Here is a 21528-nt window from a genome sequence, read left to right as displayed (position 1 = left end):
TGGAGGTTGGGAAGAAGACCAAACATGGACTAGATTGGTGGTTCTCAAAGTGTGGTCCCCAAATCAGCAGCATCAGCATCGCCTGGGAACTTGTTAGATATGCAGATTCTCAGGCCCGCATGTGACCCACTGAATCAAAAACTTTAGGGGAGGGCTTCCCTGGTGGCGCAGTGGTTGAGAGTCCGCCTGCTGATGCAGGGGTGTGCGGGTTCGTGCCCCGGTCCGGGAGGATCCCACGTGCCGCGGAGCGGCTGGGCCTGTGAGCCATGACCACTGAGCCTGCGTGTCCGGAGCCTGTGCTCCGCAACGGGAGAGGCCACAACAGTGAGAAGCCTGCCTAGCACAAAAAAAAAAAAACAACTTTCGGGGAAGACCATCAACAATCTATGTTTTTGATTCTGGTGCACAGTAGGGTTTAAGAAGCACTGTTCTATGTAGACCAGAAGTGCAGTTCTCCATGTGTACTGGGGATGAGGGGAGTGGACTGCAGAAATGGTTACTCAGTGATCCATTTATGTCCTCATCTTTTGTCATCGCCACCCCTCCCCCACCCCCATGAGTACCCAGGAATGAGCTCCTCCCTGTCTTGGGTAGAGGACATGTGTAAAAAGAACGCTGAGTGAGAGAGAAGGGAACTTGGATCTGGGTTTGTCAGTCTTTGAACCTGCTCTGCTCCCTGGGGAAGGGAGCCCTGAGTCCTCCGATTGGGCCATGAAACTGTTGCTTATCACACCCTGAGATGATCTATGGATGGTACATGGGCTGGGCTTTAGGAGACCTGAGCTGTACTCTTGTTATTACTGACTCACTGTGTGACCTTGGGCAAGTTCGTTCTCCTCTCTGGGGGGCTTGTTTCCCCTGTAAAAGGCAGGTCATGATGGCTCTGATGTGTCATTCTTCTTCCCCCAATAGCTGTCTGCTCTGGAGAATCTGTGGGGGGCATGTTTGGTGGAAGCTGTTTTTTCATCCCCAGCTGGATCCATCCAAAGGAAGGGCACCTCTTTCTAATTTGCACGAATAGATAGTAGGTGGCCCTGGCAGAAGGGCTATGGCTTGTCCTAAGGGGATGGAATAAATAGGTGTCCTTAGCAAGCCGCACCCCATGAGGATGAAGAAGCTCACTTTGTCACACTCAGGAACAACCAGAAGTTACTGGCGGGATTTGTGTTCATTAAGTCGTTCCTTTAAAACTCCTGGTGACACCGATAAGGTGTCAAGCAGCTACAAGCTAAGAGCTTGGGTGAGCTCTTTCACAACGGGTCCTTTCCCTGTCTCTCAGGAGTCATTCCTCAACTGTGGCTCATCAGGGAACTTGCTGTTGCTGGGCTCCAGGGGCTTCTACATCAGGCCCATTTGCCTGGCCTTAGCATGGACATAGCTTTGTATTGATACCTGTGTGTAATGGGGAACTCTGCCTCAGCTTGAGCCTGGATCCTATTTCTGGGGTGCAGACATACCTGGGTGAATCAGAGGAGTGGGTGGGATGCAGTGAGAGTAGTTTAACCCAGGAATAGCCTTATAGAGGGCAGAAGTACTGAGGATAGTTTGGTCCCCATTCTGGACTCATACTGAGGTTAGAGGGACAGTATAAAAAATATAAGAACTGGTTTCACTAACACTTCTGTAAGATGTTGGGGCCTGAGCAACAATGCTTTGGGACCTCCTGACCCTATTCCATAATATGAAATGCAGAGAGCTCTTCTCTACCAAAGACACAGCTCTGGTTCTCCAAGGATTTGGGAGCTTGCTTGTCATGGAACTCAGGAACAGTAGCAGATGCTACTGGATGGAACACACTAAAGATAGCCTCTGGGGACTCAGAAAGAAGAGGGGGCCTTTGACAGGGAGCAGAGAACCTGTATTGGCAGATATGGGGGCTAATGAGACAGAAAAATGTGAACAATTCTTTTACCCAGAGTCTTAGGAAAATTCATATTTTTTCATTTCAACAAACCATAATTTGTATTTTTCTATTTCTATGGGTTTTCAGGCCTATGACTAAGAAAAAATCCAGACAATTTTTATTCTGGGGGACACTTGGAACAGCTGGTATGCACAGAGAAATCAGGAATGGTGAACATTTGCAGCAGTAAATGTGTTATAAAAGGATATTACATTCTTACCCCTGATGTCACTCCCCAAGTATTTGCTGTTTAATACATCTGAATTTGTATATTGAGATCAATGGTAGGTATATTAAGCAAGTTTTGTGAATAAAAGCTTTTGCCTCTCTAAAAGTATTTTCCCTATGAAACTGGACTTAGGGGAAGCCCTGTGTATTTGGGCTACATGATATTCTATGTGTAAGCTTTTCAAAGGCAGATTCTCTGTACTCATCACAGGACCTTGAACAGGGAGGATGATTTCTAAGTGTGAGCTATTAGGTTTGAGGATGTTACTACTTATTGTTAAGGTGTCTCCTACTGTTGGAGGGGGAGGCTGAGAAGAGCTGCAGAATTTGGGAACTAGGTCCCCAGAAGCTTTGTCTGAGCTGTTTCAGTGGCATGGCAAGGACTGAGCCTTGGACAGGAGGCTGAACTCCACAAGGGCCTGGGTGGTGTCTTGTCTGCCATCGTTCCCAATGTCTAGCATCAGGTCTGGGATAAGTAGGCACTCAATAAATATTATTTAAGTGAAAAGTGGACAGTGTGTCTCTTTCAAGATATTTGGCTAGGAAAGGAAGAGAAGAGGGGTTCTTTTCAGATTTGGGGTCAAGGGAAAGTTTTTATAGGAGAAATTTGATCATATAGTCAGAGCACAAGTAGCCCATGGAGGAAGGAGAATAACAAGACAGGAAAAGAGGGTAATGGAAGAAGATATGAGGAATAAGACCAGGAGGACAAGCAGAGGGTGATCTTCAAAGGAAAAGAGAAAATCCTTCTTCCTCAGAGATGGGTAAAATGAAGGGTGGAAAAGGCTCCACCAGGTGTGAGACCTGCATTCAAGGGTAGGTCTCTCATCTTGGAGCTCAGTTTATTATTTTAATTATCAAACCACAAAAGTTTTTTTTTCCCCTGAAAATTCTCCTTGCAGTCCAGACTTTAAAATTTAGAAGAAGATTAGAAGGCTCCAAGATTAACTCTGGAGATACAGGTTTAAAGCCATTAATAAATCTCCATCTATTTTGTTGAATATAAGATTTAATCTGAGTGGAAACCAGTAAAAAGGGAGGCTAAAGAGTAAAAGCAAGAATACTATATTTGGCTCTGTCAATAAGGCTTTCAGAGAAATTATTCATACCCAGCTACTTCCGAGGAGGTTTCAGATGACTTATAATGAAAACATATGCACAAGAAAGATAAAATTTATACAAAAAATGTCACAAAGCATGTTCAGGGAGAGAGATTGTTATTCCAGGAACCAGAAAGGAAAGGACTATAATTAGACAAAAAATTTTAGCTAATTTAGAGATTTATAGTCAGACCTTTTTATCCATTCTCATCCCCTACACCATGGCCCCAACTCTACCAATTTGCAAATGAAGTCATTGCCAACACTTATACAAGTCTGTTTTCAGCCCATTAAAAACCACATCAGTGAAGATGACCACGCTGTACAGAGGCCAGCAGGCTCTGGACAAGTAGAGGAGCTGTGTGCCCTGATCACCTGCCCTGGGCACTTCACTGGGGCAGAGGAATACAAGGTGAAGGCCACCTAATCTGTAAAGGCAGCACAAAGAGTGCACGCTCAGTATTAAGTGGACACCCAATAAGTACTGCAGGAATTCAGGCATCAAGGGCTATAACTGGGAAGGCTTCTGTAGGAGGGATTTAGGGTGGGTCTTGAAGAGAGGTAGAGTCTTGATGAGGGGACTTGGGTGGGGAGGACACAGCAATCAGCACAGTAAAAATCTGCATGACCACCAGCCACAAGACAAGCACTGCAGGGGGTGTGTGACTAAAGATGACTGGGGAGGTAGGTGATTTACTGACCACATGTTACGTTCCAGGAACTATATATGCAGGTCAATTGATTCGTTTGGATTTAGTACCCATGAAGGTCATGGAGGAGAGGAGATGCACAATCCAAGTTGCATCTTAGGAAAAGTCATCTGGTGGCTGACAGACTGGATTAGCAAGGAAGCAATTAGAGGTTGGGAGATGATTTAAGAGGCCACTGCAATAATTCAGGCCTGCGGGTGAGGGTGGGTTAAGGACCTGGATTACAGTGATGACAGTGGAAATGACAGCAAGAAAAAATAAGTTAAGGAAGAATCAATAGTATCTAGTGACTGGATATTTGAGGAAGAGAATGTCAAGCAGCACTAAAGTTAAAAACCTGGCTGATGGAAAGAATATTCTATTAAGTACAACTATTATTAGCCACAGGTAGAAAAATAGTTAAAAGGTTAGTAAAGTTTTTTCCTAGTAAGGAAGTAGTGAGGAATGTCAGATAAACTAGATCTGAACCAAGCACTGAACTTTCAGAGAAAGAAATGGACGTATCATCAAGAGATATCCTTTCTAGTCTTAAATACCACTAGGGAAGTAGATATTTTTGTTCAAATGCCTCTCACAAGACTTAGAAAACCTTTCTGTAGAGATTTATAGTGTGGAACATATGGGACCTTTCTCTTGTTTTTAGCCCTTCCATCTGTGAGGTAAATGAACCTAATTTTATACATCCTAAAGAAAGATTACATCACTTGTTCTAATCTTTCCTTCCACCAGAAAATTCACTATATCTTGTTTCACATGCTAATTGCTTTGCTCACTGACTTCTGTATAGTTAAAAAAAAATCATCCTACTGTGGTTAAAAACTGTCCAAATGAAATTTGTCATTAACAGCTAAATAGCAGAAGTAGGGATGATTATATCCTCGAGTACTTTATTCCTACTTTGGGTAAACACCAGGTAGTTCCTAAGGTTTAGTCTAGAACCAGTTTAAAGGCATGACCTAATTTTTTTGGAAAACACACACATGAGAAATAAGTCATATTATGATAAGAATGGAAAAGACCAACAAGGCTGAGTGTGCCATCCGCATGCAAAAATGTTGAGGGTCAAACCAATCAATTGGGGCCCAGCTCTGGTTCAGATTCCTTGAGTATACTGCACTAGAATTAGATTTCTGTTAACCACATATTAGTAATAATTAAGATGCAGAGAGAAACCCACAGCCAACATCATTCTCAATGGTGAAAAACTGAAAGCATTTCCTCTAAGATCAGGAACAAGACAAAGATGTCCACTCTCACCATTATTAGTCAACATAGTTTTGGAAGTTTTAGCCATGGGAATCGGAGAAGAAAAAGAAATAAAAGAAATCCAAATTGGAAAAGAAGTAGTAAAACGGTCACTGTTTGCAGATGACATGATACTATACACATAGAGAATCCTAAAGATGCCACCAGAAAACTACTAGAGCTAATCAATGAATTTGGTAAAGTAGCAGGATACAAAATTAATGCACAGAAATCTCTTGCATTCCTATACACTAACAACAAAAAATCAGAAAGGGAAATTAAGGAAGCACTCTCATTTACCACTGCAACAGAAAGAATAAAATACCTAGGAATAAACCTAAGAGGGCAAAAGACCTGTATGCAGAAAACTATAAGACACTGATGAAAGAAACCAAAGACAATACAAACAGATGGGGAGATATACCATGTTCTTGGATTGGAAGAATCAACATTGTGAAAATGACTATACTGCCCAAAGCAATCTACAGATTCAATGCAATCGCTATCAAATTACCAGTGGCAGAACTAGAACAAAAAATTTTACAATTTTGTATGGAAATACAAAAGACCCCGAATAGTGAAAACAATCTTGAGAAAGAAAAATGGAGCTGGACAAATCAGGCTCCCTGACTCCAAACTATACTACAAATCTACAGTAATCAAGACAGTGTGGTACTGGCATGAAAACAGAACTATAGGTCAATGGAACAGGATAGAAAGCCCAGAAGTAAACCCACACACAAATGGTCACCTTATCTTTGACAAAGGAGGCAAGAATATACAATGGAGAAAAGACAGCCTCTTTCCCAGTGCTGGGAAAACTGGACAGCTACATGTAAAAGAATGAAATTAGAACATACCTTAACACCATACACAAAAATAAACTCAAAATGGATTAAAGACCTAAACGTACGGCCAGACACTATAAAACTCTTAGAGGAAAACAGGCAGAACACTCTATGACATAAATCACAGCAAGATCCTTTTTTTTTTTTTTTTTTTTTGTGGTATGCGGGCCTCTCACTGTTGTGGCCTCTCCCGTTGCGGGGCACAGGCTCCGGACGCGCAGGCCCAGCGGCCACGGCTCACGGGCCCAGCCGCTCCGCGGCACGTGGGATCCTCCCGGACCGGGGCACGAACCCGTATCCCCTGCATCGGCAGGCGGATTCCCAACCACTGTGCCACCAGGGAAGCCCCAGCAAGATCCTTTTTGATCCACCTCCTAGAGTAATGGAAATAAAAACAAAAATAAACAAATGGGACCTAATGAAACAAAAGCTTTTGCACAGCAAAGGAAACCATAAACAAGAGGAAAAGACAACCCTCAGAATGGGAGAAAATATTTGCAAACAAAGCAACTGACAAAGGACTAATCTCCAAAATATACAAGCAGCTCATGCAGGTCAATATTGAAAAAACAAAGAAACCAATCCCCAAATGGGCAAAAGACCTAAACAGACAGTTCTTCAAAGTAGACATACAGATTGCCAATAAACACATGAAAAGACGCTCAACATCACTAATCATTAGAGAAATGCAAATCAAAACCACAATGACGTATCACCTCACACGGGTCAGAATGGCTATTATCAAAAAAAATCTAGAAACATAAATGCTGGAGAGGGTGTGGAGAAAAAGAAACCCTCCTGCACTGTTGGTGGGAATGTAAATTGATACAGCTACTATGGAGAACAGTATGGAGGTTCCTTAAAAAACTAAAAATAGAACTACCATATGACCCAGCAATCCCACTACTGGGCATATACCCTGAGAAAACCATAATTCAAAAAGATACATATACCACACTGTTCACTGCAGCACTCTTTACAATAGTCAGGACATGGAAGCAACCTAAATGTCCATAGACAGATGAATGGATAAAGATGTGGCACATATATACAATGGAATATTACTCAGCCATAAAAAGGAACGAAATTGAGTTATTTGTAATGAGGTGGTTGGACCTACAGTCTGTCATAGAGTGAAGTAAGTCAGAAAAAGAAAAACAAATACTGTATGCTAACACACATATATGGAATCTAAAAAACGGTACTGATGAACCTAATGGCAGGGCGGGAATAAAGACGCAGACGTAGAGAATGGACTTGAGGACACGGGCAGGGGGAGGGGAAGCTGGGATAAAGGGAGAGAGTAGCACTGACATACGCTACCAAATGTAAAATGGATGGCTAGTGGGAAGCTGCTGCATAGCACAGGGAGATCAGCTTCATGCTTTGTGATCACCTAGAGGGGTGGGATAGGGAGGGTGGGAGGGAGGCTCCAGAGGGAGGAGATATGGGGATATATGTATACATATAGCTGATTCACTTTGTTGTACAGCAGAAACACAACACTGTAAAGCAATTATACTCCAATAAAGTTATTTAAAAAGAAAAGAGATGCAGAGAGGTTACCACCTAAAGAAAATTGGTAGTTAATAATTTAAAAAACTACAGTCCTTAGGGTGTTCAACAAGCTAGATTTTAAGAGATTAGGGCTGTCTCCACGGGCTGTTTTCTGAATTATAAGTCTATTAGACAATTTCATGTTTGACAAATAGCTCTTTTCATTTGTTGCTCGGACTACCTTCTTCTCACTACTGTCCTAAACAAACTACATTTCCCTTAGGACACTGAGAATCTGGCACCAGTAACCGGCACATCCAGCTACTGAATCATGTTATTCCTGGGAATTTGAAATTCTACAAATCCTGAATTGGTTATTCTAGCAGTCTCCTACTTTAGGCACAAGTTTGTTCTGTAAACAGGCTCTTGGGATCTATTATTCTGCATTTAAAGTTTGTTTTAGGACGATAGGCTCCTGTGCAACTGCCAAAATGCATGTATGCTCACGGCAGATAAAGGTGGGCGTGGGGAGGGCCTGCTGTGGTTATCAGATCCGAGGCCCATTTCTGGCTTTGCTCCTTGTTCCTGCAGGCCTATGGTTGTAAAGAAGTACAAAAGCATAGTGGGGAAGACTGGAGACAATCCCAAAGTCCTTCATTCCGTGAATGGATAAATGAATTGCAGCACATTCATAAATGGACTACTACTCAGAAGTGAAAATTAACAAACTATTGCAGCAACAGGGATGAATCTCAGATGCATTTTGCTTAAGTGAACAAAGCCACACTCCAAATGCTACATATGATACGATTCCATTTATATGACATTCTAGGAAAGGCAAAACTAGTAGAGGCACTAAGGAAAGATCAGTGGTTGTCAGAAGCTGGGGTTTGGAGGGGGTATTGGCTACACAGAGGCAAGAATAAGAGAAATTTTGGGGATAATGGAACTCCTGTATTCTTGACTGTGGGGGTGGTTACAGGACTCCACGCATGTATCAAAACCCATAGAATGATACACCATTTTACTGTACATAACTAAGAAGTATATACAGTAAGAAAATGAGGATAGTGGTTTCCCTTGCAGCAGGAAGTAGTGACTGGGAGTGAGATGAGGGGTAGGGGTGCCTGCGGTGCTGGTCCCGTTCTGTTTTTTGAGCTTCACGTTGGTTATTACACACACGATGCTGGTTTGTAAAAACTCACTGAGGTATATGTACACTTATAATGCATTTTATATATGTATGTTATACTTCAAGAAAAAGTAAACTAGAGAGAGGGTGAGAGAGAATTCCAGCCTTCACTGTCCTTTGGTCTTGTCCCCCTAGTTCTTCACATATCTGTTTACTACTACTATAGGTGACAGAAACGGCTAGAAAAATCCTAGTGTGAAACTCTCCCTGGTAAGGTTTTGTACCTGTTCCTCAAAGTCTCAAACAATAATACCAGGTTACCTGACCACCAATTCTGTTCACAATGCTGTTTAGCAGACCAGGATTTGTTTTGCCAGTTCTCAGGTAACCATATTTGGGGGTGGAATGGAGAAAGAGCTGGTAGTAGTAGGAAACGAATGAGAAACCAGTCAGTGAGTAAGTAGTGACTATTTTATTCTTAAATTGAAAGACAATGTATTTTATCTGGGCAATTTAAGTAATTTTTTTCCAGACCTGTTTCTAGACTCTCAATAATTAAGGTTCTGGAGAATCGCTAGGGACGGTAGGGTCTAACACTGTACAGAGATGTGAGAATGGCTTATGAAATCTTGATGTCTTCCAGTTCCATGTTTAAGGCTGAGTTACGGTAGGTCACAATCACAGCATCTGTGACAAAGAGTAGGAATCCTTAGAAGAGATGAGTTAATAAGATTATAGAGACTGAAATGTAAATAATTTCTTAACTAAAAGTCTGTCAAAATTTCTCTATAGGGATAAAGAATGGTGCACCATATTCTTCTTTCTCACTCTTCTGCAACCATAAACACACTCCAGAGTAAGAGGAAGAACAGATATTGAGAGTCAAGTATCAGATGCTGTGATTGGTGTTTTGTACACACTGCTCTATTTAATCCTTATTAATAGTCCTGCAAGGTAGTCAATCAAATCTCATTTAATATGGCAAAATGAAGTTTCAAGTTAATCTATACAGGGGAGTTGGAACAATTCCAGGCTTCTGATTCCAAGGAAAAGGGAATTAACTTTTAGAGTGCCCCCTTTATTTGTAATCTTACTGATTCTCAAAATATCTCCGTTTTACAGATAAAGAGAAAGAGGGATGACATGACTTGCCCAACTAACGTTACATAACCAGTAAGTGGTAGAGCTGGCATTCAAGTCAAGTCATTCCACAGCCCACATTCTTCACATTATAGTACTCTGCTGCCAAAACCAACGAGAGCTATGTTGTGCAATTCTGGAGGGAGATCAATGGAATCTTCAACATTGGACTAAACCAGATACTCTAAATTTGGGTCAGAAAAGTGACATTTGTGTTTTTCCCTGATATCTTTCAAATCCGACCACCTCAATAAAATCTCAATTTCACTAATATTTCCTTTCTTTTAGTCAATAATTCAAATCCCGAGGGACTGAAGAGCCCACTAAATTCAGCTCACAGCAAGGGAGGAAAAGTAACTGGAATGGTAGAAAAACTACTGTTCGAGGAGCTAAGAGTTAAAGGCTCTAATCCTGGCTCTGTTCCTGGTTGCAGTGCAACTTTGATTAGGACACAGGGATCTCTGGGCTTCTGTTTCACCATCTGTAAATTAATAAGAGTATTCAAGGCAGAATCTTAGAAGGTAGCTGTTTAGTACTTTAGAAAACAAATTTTCCTCATTAGTAAAGTCCCCAAATTGCCACGTTTGGAGTTTAAATACTGTGTGGTGGGTTCAGCAGGAATTTGCTGACCAGAGTGTATTCTGCTAGAATAGCCCTTCAAGCTTGCTCCCATCATTTTTTGAAGAGCCCTGAGCAGATACGGAATAGGAAAGCAACCAAAGACGTAGAGTCACATTTAAGAGGCATTTTTATTTTTGCCGAATTAAGGGTATTAAGAAGCATATTAAAAATATGGAATATTTCATAAAACATTCAAAATAGTATCATTCCCTGGGTATTAGAATAGTGGACTTCCCCCTCCTAATGAATAGTGTTCCATTTTTGGTTCTGAAGAGTTTCTTTTCTTGTACATCACTATGACAGTGCTGGGCTGACTTTTTTCCTAGAAACAGTCCTTCCAGCTGTGATGGAACGACTTGTTCTGTGGGTCTGTCCTTACTATGAGACTCTGGGCAAGGACCTTCATCTAAGTCTACCTTTATCTGTAAAGGGGCAGTAACATAATTTAAGTCACAGTGCCTTCCACAGTAGGGGCTGAAAAATGAGGCAGCATAGTATATTAGAAAGAACTTGGGACAGAGAAATTTTGATATCAATACCCAGCACTGCCATTTAATAGCTAAGTAAGCTTGGCCAAGAGATTCTGCTTAAGCTTTATACTGCGGCCAGTAATTCTTATCTTCTTTTTAAAAATTAAATGATACTAAAGTGTCTGTTGCATAGTAGTACTAAACAATTAGTACTTTTATTAAAAATTCTATACAGTCTAGAAAGGTGCACAAAAGTATCTTCTTACAAAAAATCACTTAACAAGGACATTCAGAAAGCAATGTAGTATACATTTTAACACATAAATGGTGTCATTTTATAACCTCTTGATATTTTACAACATTCGACCAGTGAATACTTCAAAATGGCTTATGCTGGGGTCCTGCTATAAGGTGATTTCTGAGGCTCTTGAGATCATTTTACAATAGTTTTCTTCTAATCTATTTATGTTTGGAAACAACTTATTATATTAGCATGTAACAGCTATGGTATATATTTCAATGTGTTAACATATTCAATTCCAAAACCTACAGAAGAAATATGATTAGGTTGCCTAATGATTCTTGAATTCAGTTTACAAATCATGTGATGCCCCAAATTGTTCCAAGAAAACACTAGCTTGTAAAATAATTTTTTCTTTCAGAATACAAGACACATTTTACATACAGATTTTACAATAAAGTTTATTAGCTGTTCTCCTCTTTCTCATAAATGGAATGGATAATGTTGATAATTCTTTACAAACCAGTACTCATTTGTTTAAGAAACTGTAATGAGGAGGTTGTCAAAAACACATATTTAATAAACTCCAAAAAAGCAATGGGAAGCCAAACAGTATTATTAATATAAAAGACCAGAGAAATTGATTTCTGAAATTGTTATCTACTTTTCACTAAAATTTCTTAATTGCTCACCATGAAGATCTGTGCAACTCTACTGCAGAGCAGCTACAAGAGATGAAAGGTGTACAGTCTGAGGGGAAAACACTCATACACATGAGGTTTTTGCCTGTTTGCCTATTAATGAAAGGAGAACTGTAAAGAGGTGGAGACCAAATCCAAACCCAATGACAAGAACAACGGTAACAACATCCAACCCCCCTGAAAAAAATCCCCCACAAAAAACCAACCAGGAACCATTTGAAAACTTTTTTAGAAAAGAGGAGAACATGCCCATGTTTTTATGTATAACCTAATTTCCCTAAGGGCTTCTTTCCACAACCACCATCCTCCTGTTTTCACTTCACACGATTAAGGAAGATAAAGTCCAATCAATTAATATTTAACTTAAAACCAAACCAAGAGAGTAGGTGGCAAAAGAAAAAAAATATATTTTAAATATACATATATATGTTTGTGTGTGTGCAACTATGTAAAGAAAATAATTCCCATAGTTAGAGTTTAAAGAAAGTTATATATATATTTATATATATATTTTATTATAACAAAATAGTCAGTTATTGTGGGTAAAATAGTCATTAAAATCTGACCCCTAAGAACGCATTTAAAATTTTAGATTATGAATTGGACTTCTTTCCCACTGCCATAATGATTACATCATCACTGTAATGTCTGTTTTGTATTTACGTCTATGAAATTTTCTCAACCTTATGTGTAAAAGGTGAACTCCCCTAGCACCTAAACATGGCCTCAATTCAGAAAATGTGATGATCATTATGTATGAACAACTTTTGTAAGACACTATAAATAGTGTTGCACAAGTAGATTAAAAACATTTAAACATTGTTATTCCTAGCAAATCTACTGGGAGGAAAAAAAAAAAACTTCAAACAATAAAAGACTTTAAGAAGATATGAATATGAATATCCCTTGTGAAATTATTAAAGTTAACTCAGATATTAATTTTGAAATTAAAAAACATATTTTCCTTATTTGTCTATAATGAAATATTTGCTTTGATAACAGAAGTCAATTGAGAAAAGGACTTGAAAGCTAATATGTTGGCCAAACCATGCTATTAAAGTTAAGCGTGCATTGTTGCTCAAAGTTTACTAAATCATTGATTAAAACCACTTTTCTTTCATTTATATTGAAATTTGGAAAGAATGTATATAAAGCTTCTCTGAAAATCTCTTAAAGTTACGTTCCCTTAAACATTAAGGAATTTTACCACAATTTCCCCGTCTCCCCAAATCCTATTAATAGCTGGTCAGGCCATTCCATCTTCATTTGTGAAAAATGGCCACAAACCAATAGTGAGATAAAATAATACAGATGTTACAACTTGAAGGAGACACTAAGATGTCAAAAATAAGTGCAACTGCAGACCATGATGAGTGGGATATGATTCAACATGGAAGAAGTATTGAAGACAGACTCCAGAAGGAAAGGGCAAAGAAGTGTCAAAGAAAATGAGACTGTGGAAAAGAGAAACAGAAACATCAGTCCTCATAACTTTTCTTTTGCTGGAACCCAGATGTAAGGACCAGACTGTTCTTCTATGATCTGCTTCACTTGGTTGTAAATGTCTTCCAGCGTATCTCCCTGTATAATAGCTGTAATGATAGAAATAAAATCAGAAACCTCCATTAAAATTGTCTATCTTCACCATTATAATTGTTGGTAAAACAGCAGAAGCTATATCTTAGAAATACTCATTCACGAAGAGATAACCATCTATGTATTGTTTGCTTAGAAAAGGCTCATTTCATGAATTTTCTTATTTGTAAAATAGAAAAAATTTTACCTTAAAAATTTAACAGAAAGCCAGATTTGGTGATTTTTTACTTTGTGTATTTGGGAAATAGACACTGAAGTAATTAGAGGCAAAAGAGCATCTGTCTGCAACTTACTCTTAAATGTTTCAGCAAAATTACAAATGTGGTAAAATGTGAACATTTGTGGAATACATGTATATGAGAATTGCTGGTACTATTCTTGTGATTTTTCTGTAAGTCTGAAATTATTAAAAATCCTTAAAAAAAACACACACACGGGTTACAACACCATGACACTTAATGGTACTTAATATGAACACCAAATATAAGCTAATCATTATTTCAAACAAACAATAAACAACAACAAAAACCTATCCAAAGATACCTAAGGAATAATTTAAAGAATAAAATGAATTTGGGAGTTGCTACCTACTCTTCTCTTTTTAAACAAATAATATCTTAAAATGGATCAAAATTTATAAAGAATAAGAGAAAAGTCAGTTTCATTGAAGAAGTCAAGTCTGAATGTTTTCCTCTGGTCAGTATGAATTATTCCTGTACACGCTATCTTCATTGACAACCCTAAGAAACACTAAATTTCAAGGTTCCTCATCACTGCAACTTAGATTAGATGAATTATTCTGAAACTTATAGCACTTATTATTACTACTGGTAAATGTGGGCATAGTTCAAAATCCATTTCAATGGGTCAGTTCATATGGCTCCAAAGCAAAATTCTACCATAAAGGGCACTACACCAGATGCCAACCTGTGAAATGTTCAGTAAATTCTTGTTCCAGTTTCATGGCTCTCTCAAACGTCTTTCTGGCTTGTTCTTCCGTCAGACGCTTATTCATTTCCCTATACAAATAAATTTAGAAATTAGTAATTACTACATTATAATACTTTTGAAAAAGGATGATAAAGGAGAGAAGACATATAAAATCATGAAAAGTTGAGCTCCATTGAGAATCTTAATGTCATTAAAAACTACATCCAGTCACTGACTAGTTAGCTTTTTACTTGGAATGACAGAAGGGTTACAACACATTTTTGCATTAGTTCAAGATAGCCAAAAAAACTAAGCATTAATTTGACAGTTTTGACTTAGATGAAAATTTATTAAAATATGACTTACAGATCTACTTATCAGTTTATAGATAGTAAAGGGGATACGTGAACACATTAAATAATACCATGAGAAGGCAATCAGCAAAATATAGTTTGGGGAAAACTGCAGAATAAATGAGTTGGTTTCTTCAACAAATAAACAGACAAAAGAGAAAGATATGAAGGGAGAATCTGTAGATCAAAAGACTTAACAACAAACTGTCACAAACAGACCTTGTTTGGAACTTGATTCAAACAAATTGAAAAAAATTAAACAAAACTTATGAAACAATCAAGAAAACATGAACTGATGATATCAAGGAATTACTGTTTTAGTGTGACATAGTGATTTTTTTTCTTCTTTATGCTTTTTCATATTGCCTGAAACTTCTACAATGTGTATGTATATTTTTTATACAGCAGGTTCTTATTAGTTATCCATTTTATACATATCAGTGTATATACGTTTTAGTGTGACATCACAGTGATGTTTTTTAATAAAGAATTTTATCTTTCAAATATATACAAAGATGTACGGATGAGATCGTATAATGTCTGGGGTTTGTTTCAAAATAATCTGGAGTGGAGGGGTAAGGAGGTGGGGGGATAGATGAAACGAGATTGTTCACAGTTGGTAATTAATGTTACAGCTGGATGATGGATAAATGGAAGTTTGCTCCCAACTTAAGAGGGAACGCTTTCAATGCTTCATCATCAAATATGATGTTTGCTTTGATATTTTGTAGATGACCTACATCAGATTAAAGAAATTCCCTTCTATTCATAGTTTAAAAAATATTTTTGTCATGAATAGATGTTAATTTTATCAAATGCTTTTTCTGCATTTATTAAAATGAGCATTTTTAAAATATTAAAAGCTATTTTTCTTTTTTCTTTTTTTGGCTGCGCCGTGGGGCTTGCGGAATCTTAGCTCCTCAACCAGGGACTGAACTTGGGCCACCACAGTGAAAGTGCCGAGACCTAACCACTGGACCACCAAGGAATTCCCCGTAAAATCTGTTAATGTGGTACACTACACTGATTTTTTAAAAAATTGAAGTATAGTTGATTTACCATGTTGTTAGTTTCAGATATACAGCAAAGTGTTTCTGTTATATATGTATCTATTCTTTTCATATATATATATTCTTTTTCAGATTCTTTACCATTATAAGTTATTACAAGATACTGAATATAGTTCCCTGTGCTATATAGTAGGCCCTTGGTGTTTATCCATTTTATATATAGTAGTGTGTATCTGTTAATCCCAAACTCCTACTTCATCCCTTCCCATCCCCTTTGGTAATCATGTTTGTTTTCTATGTCTGCGAGTCTTACACTACACTGATTTTTAAAAATTACTTTAAAAATTGTGGTAAAATATATACAATATAAAAGTTACCATTTTAGCCATTTTAAAGTATACACTTCAGTGGCATTAGTACCTATGCAAGCATCACCACCATCCATCCCTATAATTCATTTCATCTGGTAAAACCAAAACTCTATACCTATTAAAAATAACTCTGCACTCTTGCCTCTCCCTGGTCCCTGGAAACCACCATTCTTTCTGTCTCTATGATTTTGACTACTCTAGGTGCCTCATATAAGTGGAATCATACAGTATTTGTCTTTTTGTGACTGGCTTACTTCACTTAGCATAATGTCTGCAAGGTTCATCCATGTTGTAACACATTGCAGAATTTCCTTCCTTTGTGTGCATATACCATATTTTGCTTAACCATTCATCTGTCGATGGACATTGAGTTTCTTCCATGTTTCAGCTATTGTGAATAATGATAACATGAACATGGGTGTACTAATATCTCTTTAAGACCTTGTTTTCAATACTTTTGGGTATATACTCAGAGGTGGAATTGCAGGATCATATAGTAATTATGATTTTTAGTATTTTGAGGAAGGGCCATAACTATTTTCCACAGCAGCTGTACCATTTTACATTCCCACCAACAGTACACAAGAATTCCAGTTTTTCCACATCCTTGGCAGCAATTATTTTGTTTTTTTGACAGTAGCCATCCTAATGGGTGTGAAGAGGTATGTCATTGTAGTTTTGATTTGCATTTCCCTAGTGATTAGTGATGATAGGTATCTATTCATGTGCTTAGTGGCCATTTGTTTATCTTCTTTGGAGAAATGTCTATTCAAGTCCTGTGCCCATTTTTGAATCAAGTTTTTTTTTGTTGTCGAGTTTTAGTTTTCTATATATTCTGGATATTAATCTGTTATCAGACATATGACTTACAGATATTTTCTCCCATTCTGTGGGTTGCCTTTTTATCCTGTGGATAGTATCATTTGATATAAAAAGTTTAAAAATATTCACAAAGTCTAACCTTCCTTTTTTTCTTTTGTTACCTGTGTCTTTGGTGTCACATCTAAGAAATCACTGCCATATCCAGTGTTACGAAGCTTTTGCCCTATGTTTCCTTCTAAGAGTTTTATTGTCTTACATTTAGGTCCTTGATCCATTTTTAGTTGACTTTTGAATGTGGCGTTAGGTAAGGATCCAACTTCATTCTTCTGTATGTGGATATGTAGTTTTCCTAGCACCATTTGTTGAAAAGACTGTCCTTTCCTCATTGAATGGTTTTGCATCCTTGTCAAAAATCAACTGACCATTTCTTCCCCCTGGTCTTTTATCTCTGTCGTTATGCCAGTACCACAGCATTTTGATTTCTGTAGTTTGCAATAAAATTTGAAATCAGGAAGTGTGAGTCTTCCATTTTTTGGTTTTTTGGTTTAAAGATTGTTTTAGCTATTTGGGGGCTCCTTGAGATTCTATATGAATTTTAGAATGGATTTTTCTATTTTTGCAAAAAATGTCATTGGGATTTTGATAGGCATTGCATTGAACGTGTAGGTCACTTTGGGCGGTACAGACATTTTAACAATATTAAGTGTTCCAATGCATGAACATGGAATGTGTTTCTACTTATTTGTATCTTAATTTCTTTCAGCAATGTTCTATAGTTTTCATTGTACAAGTCTTTCACCTACTTGGTTAATTCCTAAGTATTTTATTTTTTTTGATGCTATTGTAAATAAAATTGTTTTTGTAATTTCCCTGTCAGATTGTTCATTGTTTATGTATGGAAATGTAACTGACTTTTGTATGGTGACTTTGCATACTCCTACTTTGCTGAATTTATTAGTTCTAATGGCTTTTGTGTAGAGTCTTTATGGTTTTCTACAGATAAGATCATATCATCTGCAAACAGAGATAATTTTGCTTCTTCCTTTCCAATTTGGATGGCTTTTTTTTTCTTGCTTAATTCCTTTGGATACAACTTCTAGTACTACATTAAATAGAAGTGGTGAAAGCAGGCATCCTTGCCTTACTCCTGATCGTAGAAGAAAAGCCTTCAGTCTTTCACCATTGAGTATGATGTTTGCTGTCAGTTTTTCATAAGTGGCTTTTATTATATTGAGATAGTTTCCTTCTATTCTGATTTTGTTGAATATTTTTATCATGAAAGGGTGCTAAATACTGTCAAATGCTTTTTCTACATCAGTTGATGATCATGTGATTTCCTCCTTCATTTTGTTGATGTGGTTTATTACAATGATCCACTTTCATATGTTAAAACATCCTTGCATTCCAGGAATAAATCCCACTTGCTCATGGTGTATAATCCTCTTAATATATTGATGAATTGTTTGCTAATATTTTGTTGAGGATTTTTACATCAATGTTAATAAGGGATATTGGTCTACAGTTTTCTTGTCGTTTCTTTGTATGGCTTTTGTATCAGGATAATGCTGGTCACACAGAATGAGTTAGGAGGGACTGGCATTAGTTCTTCTTTTAAATGTTTGTTATAATTCACCAGGGAAGCCATCAGATCCAGAGCATTTCTTTGTTGGGAGTTTCTGACTACTGATTCAATTTTCTTAATATAGGGTGTATAAGTTATATGTATACAAAACTTACTATAGTTACAGGTCTATTCAGATTTTCTATTTCTTTGTGATTTAGTCTTGGCAGGTTTTATGTTTCTAGCTATTTGTCCACCTAGGTTACCCATATTTTTGGTGCCCAATTGTTCATAATACTCTCAGAATCCTTTTTATTTCTGTATAATCAGTAGTAATGTCCCTACTTTCATTTCAGAGTTTAGTTTCAGAGTCTTCTTTTTTTCCCTTAGTCTGTCTACCTAAAGGTTTGTCATTTTTCTTGATCTCTTTGAAGAATCAACTTTTGTGGCCTAACATATGGTTTACCCTGGCAAATGTCCCATGTGCACTTGAGAAGAATGTGTATTCTGTTATTACTGGCTAGAGTGTTCTGTATATGTCTGTTACGTCTATCTGGTTTATTGTGTTGTTTAAGCCCTCTAGTTCCTTATGTATCTTCTGTCTGGTTGTTCTATACATTGAGTGGGGTACTGAAGTCTCCAACTATTATTGTAGAGCTGTTCCTCCCTTCAATTGTATCAGTTTTTCCTTCATATATTTTGATGATATGCTATTAGGTATGTAACTGTTTATGATTGTTATATCTTCCTGCCATATTGAAACTTTAATATACAATGTCCTTCTTGTCATATATAACCTTTTTCGATTTAAAGTCTATTTTGTCTTGATATTGGTATAGCTACTCCTGATCTCTTTTGGTTACTATTTGAATAGAATATCTCTTTTACTTTCTCAACTTGTGTCTTTGGATTTCATGTGTTTTATCCAGTCTGCCAATCTTTGTCTTTTGATTGGAGAGTTTAGTCCACTTACATAAATTACTGAAAATAAGGACTTCCGTATGTGATAATGCACTTCTCTCTTGCTGCTTTCAAAATTCTGTCTCTGTCTCTTGACAGTTTGATTAAAATGTGTTTCAATGTGCATCTCTTTGAGTTCATTTTACTTGAAGATTGTTGAGCTTTTTGGATGTTTATATTCATGTCTCTCATCAAGTTTGGGAAGGTTTCAGCCATTATTTTTTCAAATATTCTCTGTGCCTTTTCTCTCTTTCTTCTAATACTGGGACTCCCAGATGCATATGTTCTTCCGGTTGATGGTATCCCACAGGTTCCTTAGGATCTGTTCACTTTTCTTCAGTCTTCTCTTTCTGTTCATAGCCTTGATAATTTCCATTCTTCTATCAAGTTTGCCAAATATTTGCTCCTGCCTGCTCAAATCTGTGTATCCCTCTTTGAATGAAATTTTCATTCAAAAATTTGAAAGTAATTTTTCATTTCAGTTATTGTACTTTTCAGCTCCAGAATTTCCTTTTGGTTTCCTACCTCTTTATTGATGTTTCCATTTTGTTCACACATTGTTTCCTTGACTTTTTCCACAGCTTCTTTGAGTTTGCTGAGAAACTTTAAGACAGCAGTCTTAAAGTCTTTGTCTAGTATATCTGCCATTAGGTCTTTTTCAGGGACAGTTTATATTGATTTATTTTTTTCCCTTTGAATAGGCCATACTTTCCTTTTTCTTTTTATTTTTTGCATTATGCGGGCCTCTCACTGTTGTGGCCTCTCCCGTTGTGGAGCACAGGCTCTGGACACGTAGGCTCATTCATGGCTCACGAGCCCAGCCGCTCCGCGGCATGTGGGATCTTCCCAAACTGGGGCATGAACCCACGTCCCCTGCATCAGCAGGCGGACTCTCAACCACTGCGCCACCAGGGAAGCCCTATTCCTTTTTTTTTTCATACTTTCTTGTTTCTTTGTATGCCTTATAAATTTCTATTGAATACTGGACATTGGAATCTTATAATGTGATAATGCCAGAGGTAAAATTCTCTTTCCTTTAGGGTTTCTTGTTTGTTTTAAATTGTTGTAGGATGCCTCCATGCCAGGGATTAGCCTGAGGTGTATCCACATAAGGTCTTCTCAGATCTCTTCTGAGCCTGTGCCTTTCCCTGGGCATGCATGCTGACTTTCTGAATACTCCTGTATATGTGAACGTCCTAGTCTGGCTCCCAAATGGGAAAAAGAAAACGTAAAAGAGGGGGAAAAAAGGCACCAGCCCCTTCACTCTCTAGAAGTCACTTCAGCCTGAGAGGTGGGGCCCTGCAACAGTGGCAGTGGGGTTTGCAACAACGGCTCTCTGCTTCTGTGTCTGCACCTCCACAATTAGAAGCAGGAATCAGCTATCTGAGCACAGATTCCCCAGTGTTTGGAGGACAAGGTCCATATTCCCCACCTTGGCTCCACAAACTTTATATAAGCTGCTCAAGGAATGAGTGCATGGCTACCTGCTAGGAGGCTGAAGGTGGGGAAATGGGCAGTTCCTACCATGCTAGGAGGTGAAATAAATCAAATTTGACAGTTCAAACCATCCCCTAGAAGCTGCAAGTCTTCAATGAATTCCTGAGTTCCAAATTACAGTTGACCCTTGAACAATGTCAGGGTTAAGGGTGCCAACCAACCCTCCATGTAGTTGAAAATCCATGTATAACTTAACAGTCAGCCCTCCATATGCTTGGTTCCTCTGTATCCATGGTTCCGCATCCACAATCAACTGCAGATTGAGTAGTATTGCAATATTTACTACTGAAAAAAATCCATGTTTAAGTAGACCCATGCAGTTCAAACCCGCAATGTTCAAGGGTCAACATCAGACAGATTCTGCAAGTCCAACTGTTGTCTAGGTGGGGAGATAGATTCCTGGTGCTTCCTACTCCATCTTCTCTCTAGCTCTATCCCTGATTAATCTTAAATGTTAGCCTAGCCTTGCATTCCTTAAATAAACCCAACCTGTCTATTGTATTTTATCTTATTAAAAAAATTGTTGGATTCAAATTGCTCATATTTTGTTAAGGATTTCTGTATCTATATTCATGGTAAGACTGGTTTGTCA

General features: G+C 38.0%; 1 protein-coding gene across 25 annotated transcripts in view; it reads right to left on the bottom strand.

Annotated features, from left to right (window-relative positions):
• Positions 1–10533: 10533 nt before the first annotated feature.
• DLG1 (discs large MAGUK scaffold protein 1) overlaps positions 10534–21528 on the bottom strand; it is a 313869-nt gene continuing 302874 nt past the window's right edge. For all 25 annotated transcript variants that reach the window (XM_067034266.1, XM_067034270.1, XM_059064880.2 and 22 more), the window contains 2 exons: positions 14360–14451; positions 10534–13428 (listed from right to left, as the gene is read on the bottom strand). In XM_067034266.1, coding sequence (XP_066890367.1) covers positions 13322–13428; positions 14360–14451 — 199 coding nt within the window. In that variant the 3' untranslated portion in view covers positions 10534–13321. The remainder of the gene's footprint in view (positions 13429–14359; positions 14452–21528) is intronic.

This window comes from Kogia breviceps, chromosome 5 (genome assembly GCF_026419965.1).
Source record: "Kogia breviceps isolate mKogBre1 chromosome 5, mKogBre1 haplotype 1, whole genome shotgun sequence".
NCBI classification, from domain to species: domain Eukaryota; kingdom Metazoa; phylum Chordata; class Mammalia; order Artiodactyla; family Physeteridae; genus Kogia; species Kogia breviceps.
This window is presented reverse-complemented; position numbering and strand designations above follow the sequence as displayed.